Source organism: Orycteropus afer, unplaced genomic scaffold (assembly GCF_000298275.1).
Source record: "Orycteropus afer afer isolate SDZICR_OR568_19922 unplaced genomic scaffold, OryAfe1.0 scaffold00253, whole genome shotgun sequence".
NCBI classification, from domain to species: domain Eukaryota; kingdom Metazoa; phylum Chordata; class Mammalia; order Tubulidentata; family Orycteropodidae; genus Orycteropus; species Orycteropus afer.
The window spans coordinates 3,558,611-3,564,610 of NW_006921840.1; the positions used below are offsets into that span (position 1 = coordinate 3,558,611).

At 37.3% G+C, this 6,000-nt stretch overlaps 1 protein-coding gene across 1 annotated transcript in view; it reads right to left on the minus strand.

Annotated features, from left to right (window-relative positions):
• Nucleotides 1-6,000, minus strand: part of CFAP54 (cilia and flagella associated protein 54) — a 602,528-nt gene that overhangs the window by 451,930 nt on the left and 144,598 nt on the right. The window contains 2 exon segments of the mRNA XM_042782173.1: nt 2,311-2,432; nt 2,517-2,603. Coding sequence (XP_042638107.1) covers nt 2,311-2,432; nt 2,517-2,603 — 209 coding nt within the window.

Here is a 6,000-nt window from a genome sequence, read left to right on the forward strand (position 1 = left end):
ACCTTGAACACTGAGGGCAACCACCCAACCAAAATACCAGCTTGGCATCAAAGACTCCTTATGCACTAGTTTCTATTTACTCACTGGTCTCACCTCTTATCACCACCCCCTTGCATCTAAGCTTTAGTCACACTCATGACTTGCAGTGCTACAAACACTCCTTGACCTTTCTAGCCAAGCACCTTTGCACATATTATTCTCTCCTCCTAGAAGGTCCTTCCTACCCTTTTATCTCCTCTTTCTCTAGCTACTCCTGCCTGTCTTTCAGTGTTCAAACTCATGTCACTTACCACTGTTTGATTAGGTACTCCCCGGATGAATTTTCCTGGCATGCTTTCAATGAAAGCATCTATGAAACTGACTCATAATTACCTATTGACTTTCTATAACCCCATACACTGGATTTATCATGAAGGCAGGGGACTATGAAGAAAAGTCAGTCAACCAATACTTGGTGAATAAATAAATTAGGATTGTGTGTGTGTGTGTGTATTTATCTCCTGCATTCAGAGCAATGACAGGACCTAGTGAATTTTAAGTAAGTATTTGCTAAATGTGCTAAAGGCACTCAAAAAATATTTGTTGGATGGATGAATCAGTGGACAGAAGATGAGGAAGTACTACATCAGAATTCCTAAGTTCCAATATTCTGCTTTCTAACCTCAAATATCTTCCCCTCTTGCCCTGTCAGGCACTAATTCTTTGGATTCTGACCTAATAGAGATGTCCAATCTCTTGATATCTCCATAGTGATATTGCCTCAGAAACCCAAGGAGGGGTCGCTCAACAGCACATAACAACAACAACAACCTAGTCATTAAATAACTCAATGGTGTCCCTTCATTCCCTATTCCGTTTGTAGCCATTTTTCATTACCATGAGAAAAACAAAAAAAAAACAGCCCTGGAAAAATCCCATATTCTGTTGTCACAGCTAAAAAAAATACCAGACCAGGAAAATGTCAAAGCACCATGCAGGTAGGAACCTCCTAAAAATCCATAGTCTCCAATTTTGGCTAGAACTTTATGATGCTGGCCAGTCCTCTTTACTCACTACTCATCTTTACTCTCCTCAGTCTAACTCTCCACCTGTACCCCTTCACTGTCTTGCCTCCCACTTTATCAGATGTTTGAGTTAAGAAGGCATCAACTCAACTTTTGCCTTTACACCAACGAACTTATTTATATCTACATATGTCCCTACCTCCTTCCCTTCTGCATCAGATGATTAAGGGTTCCCCCTGAAGCCCACCATTCATTGAAGATTAATCCCTTTCTTCTGTGCTTTCAATCTCACCCTCTTCTCTCTTTTATAAGATTTGGCTCTATAAATTAACCCCACTCTCTTATATCTTCAATTTCTCTCTTCTTTACTAGTTCTTCATCTCAGCATATGAATATGCTCAATTTTCTCTCTTAAAACCCTTTTCTCAACTGTTTTAAGTCTGTAATCCTAGCTTTGATGAATATTTTCCTCCCCTTATTAGCCAACTTACTTGTAACATTATTCTGTACCTTCTCATGAGCCATTCACTCCTCAATCTACTACAATCAAAGTTTTCAGAAGATTCCATAATTTGGAAATGTCATTACCATCTGATAATTAGACTCCACAGTCAACATGTAATGAATCAGTAAGGAGATAGAACAATTTCTAGGCCAAAGTGAGACCTGATTAAAAGTATCAACAAATTTAAAGAAAGAACAAATACAGTTAATCAGGAAAGGGACTGATCCAACTAGCAGTATCTCTCTCAGGGAGAAGAAATCTTAACTAATGGACTTGGAGCATTTTAATTCCATAGAAATGAATGCATCACACTAGCACAATGTCACTTAAATTCTCTGGTGGTATAGTGCCTAAGGGATTTGACTGCTAACCAAAAGGCTGGCGGTTCAAACCCATCAGCCACTCCTTAGAAGGAAGATTGGGCAATCAACTTCCATAGTGACACCGCCTCAGAAACCCACGCAGGGGTCGCTATGAGTCAGATCCAACTCAACGGCAGTGAGTTTGGTTTTTGGTTTTTTTCTCTCTCATTTTGAGTCTTTCTGCTGTTATTTGGCTTCTTGTGCAGCTTGCCCCTACAGACAGAGAATACCATGCATTTTAGGAGAGTTCAGAACTGATGATTAGTTTCTTCTACTCAGGACTGCTTCCCTTCTCAAAGAGGAAAGCACATGTGGTGAACCTGAAAGTTCATATTCAAATGTTAAGGAAAACACATTGTTTTTAACAAAAGGGAAATAAATCATTCATTGTAATAGAACTTTTAAGTCAGGACTAAAAGAAGAAATTAAATATCATTACCATCAAAAAGTCATGTGAAGATGAAGACGTTGCATCTTTCTCAAATATTAAAAGAGCTTTATGCATCAAGTAAATTGCTTTGGATAGTTTATTCTTCTTTATTTTATTCATTACACTTAATTCTGCAAAAGCAAACAAACATATTGCCAAGATTAAAACTATCCTCAAGATTTTTTGAAAATACAGGCTGTTCCAATTTTAATTACCTGTAAAACAATCCGTGCTTCCAGATTGTTTTGACTTTTCAGAGCCTTTGGTAGAAACGTTTTTGCTAACAGTTGGAGTCTGCAAAACTGGAGAAGAAGAATATGAAAAAGAAGACTGTCATGATAATTGCATTTGTGTTCAAGAAAGGAAACATTTTCTAAACATTAAAGAGTAGCTATCCATTTGTAAAATTATTTCTTCCCCTGTCATGTCATTTTTTTTTTCATTAGTAGATGAAAATTCAAATGAATCTACTATGATGCAGTTTTATTGTGAAATCCTCTTTGATTTGCCACAGTATACCCAAGGACATCAGAATTTCCAAATTATAAAAATATTTTCTATTGCACCTTAACTTAAATCATCTTGAAGTTTGGTAAGTATGGCTTTTGTTCCCTTTCCCTTTCAATAAAGAATAGATGGCAAGTCCTGTTATCAATTAGCTGTCACAAGTCCGTGCTCAGGCTTTTCTGGAAAAATTGCTTCATCCATGGTCCCCAAAAGAGGCAGCTCTGTACACATGAAGAACCCATCCTTCCTCTGACAAAATTAGACCCTCTCCTTCTCAAGAATTTCAACTAGCACAGTAATTATTACTAGTTGAGTGTAAGTAGGATAATACAGAAATCCTGGTGTACAGTTGGGACTAACACAGTGGTTTGGTAAAAAGAGGAAGTTAAATAAAGGAGAAAAAGATAAACCTATCTGGGCTCAGTGAGATGGGGAAGATATCACAGATTCTTGATTTTCCACTCCTGGTCCTCAAGAGACCTAGCAATATATTCTTTCTGTCCTTGGAGGTATATGAGGATGTCTGTAGTAAACTTACAATAAGTCCTTTTTATTGAGACTTAATTATTTGTGCTAAAGCAGGTGAATCATCACGAGATGTTGATTGATTGATTAAAAGATACCAACAGACACCATTAAAGGGTATAAAGTTTCCTGAATAAAAAGGATAAGGGAACTTACCTGCATGGAGGTAGCCATATAAAGCAAGAAATAATGCATCATTCTCTCAGGACCTATGAGTGGTTAAAAGCTCATTAAATACCTTCATTGGAGTTAAGAAAGATGAGACTGCAAGAAAACTTTGGGTGCCAGATATGGGTCACATTTAATGCCATGGTCATCAACAACCATTGTAAAGTTCTTTAATAAGAATGACAAAAGGTGCATTTAGAGAACTATTAGTCTGGAACCAGCATACTGAAGTGAAGATGGCAGAAAAAACAAAGTGTGCTAGGGTTAGAGTTCAATAAAGTAGGGTGAGGTGGAAATCAAGGACATTCAGCGATATTGCAAAGGAAAAATAATTAATTCCACATAATTAAACTCAAGTCAATCATCGATATCTTTAAGTGGTCTCCAAAAAACTCAGAGAATCATTTGGCCTTCAAAAATATTTGGATGACAATTAGAAAATGAACTATTTAGTAACTCTATAAGCAAATAATACCCTACTCCTCCACTAAAAAGGACAATAAAGCTATGAAGTGGGAATCATGGGCAACTTCCCCTAAAGAAAACCTGACACAGTTTATTAACATTTTGGAATATTTTAAGGAGCTATGTTGGAAAATTTGGCCTTGGAGATAGAAACAATGCTCGAGAGTGCATGATAGAATTTTACAAGACTAACGACTTACTTATTGCAAACACTGTTTTTCAACAACACAAACAGCAGCTATACAAATGGACTTCACCAGATGGAGTACACAGGAATCATATTGACTACATCTGTGGTAAGAGGTGATGGAGAAGCTCAATATCTTCAGCAAAAACAAGGCCAGGAGCTGACTGTGGAAAACACCATCAACTGCTCATATGCAAGTTCAAGTTGAAGTTGAAAGACAATTAAAACAAGTCCACAAGAGCCAAAATATGACCTGGAATATATCCCTTCTGAACTTAGAGACTATTTAAAAAATAGATTTGATGTGCTGAACACCAATGACCGAAAACCAGAGGAATTGTGGGATGACATCAAGAACATAATCCATGAAGAAAGCAAAAGGTCATTAAAAAGACAGGAAAGGAAGTAAAGCCCAAAATAGATGTCAGAAGAGACTCTGAAACTTGCCCTTGAATGGAAAATAGCTAAAGCAAATGGAAGAAATGACAAAATAAAAGAGCTAAACAGAGGATTTCAAAGAGCAGCTCAAGTCAATTATTATAATGAAATGTGCAAGGACATGAAATTGGAAAACCAGAAGAGAAGAACATGCTCAGCATTTCTCAAGCTGAAAGAACTAGGGTAAAAATTTAAGCCTTGAGTTGCAATACTGAAAGATTCTATGGGCATTATATTGAATAATGCAGGAAACATGAAAAGAAGATGGAAGGAATACACAGAGTCACTGTACCGAAAAGAATTAGTTGATGTTCATCCATTTCAGGGGTGGCATATCATCAAAAACCAATGGTACTGAGGGAATAAGTCAAAGCTGCATCAAAGGAAGTGGTGAAAAACAAGGCTCCAGGAACTGGTGGGATATGCATGGAAATGTTTCAACAAATGGATGCCCCACTGAAGGCACTCACTTGGCTATTCCAAGAGATTTGGAAGGCAACTACTTGGACAAATGACTGGAAGAGATCCATATTTGTACCCATTCCAAAGAAAGGTGATCCGACACAATGTGGAAAGTATCCAACAATATCATTAATATCACACATAAGTAAAACCTTACTAAAGATAATTCAAAAACGGTTACAGCAGTATATTGACAGAGTACTTCCAGAAATGCAGGCTGGATTCAGAACAGGACATGGAACAAGGGATATCATTGCTGATTTCAGATGGATCTTGGCTTAAAGCAAAGAATACCAGTAAGATGTTTACTTGTGTTTTATTGACTATGCAAAAGCATTCGATTGTGTGGATCATAACGAATTATGGATAACATTGAGAAGAATGGGAATTCCAGAACACTTCATTATACTCATGAGGAACTATACATAGACCAGGAGGAGGCTGCCATTTGAATAGTACAAGGGGACACTGCATAGTTTAAAATCAAGGAGGGAGTTTGTCAGGGTTGTATTCTTTCATAATACTTATTCGATTTGTATGCTGAACAAATAATCAGAGAGGCTGGATTATATGAAGAAGAACATGGCATCAGGATTGGAGGAAGAATCATTTACAACCTGAGATATGCAGATGACACAACTTTGCTTGCTGAAAGTAAGGATGACTTGAAGCACTTACTGATGAAAATTGAAGACTACAGTCTGCAGTATGAATTACACCTCAATATAAAGAAAACAAAAATCCACACAACAGGACCAATAAGCAGCATCACGATAAAGGGAGAAAAGATTGAAGTTGTCAAAGACTTCATATTACTTGGTTCTACAATCAATACCAATGGAAGCACCAGTCAAGATATCTGATGTTGTACAGCACTGGGCAAATCTGCTGCAAAGGACCTCTTTCCAGTTTGAAGAGCAAAGGCCCAAAATCCATTAAATGGGGAA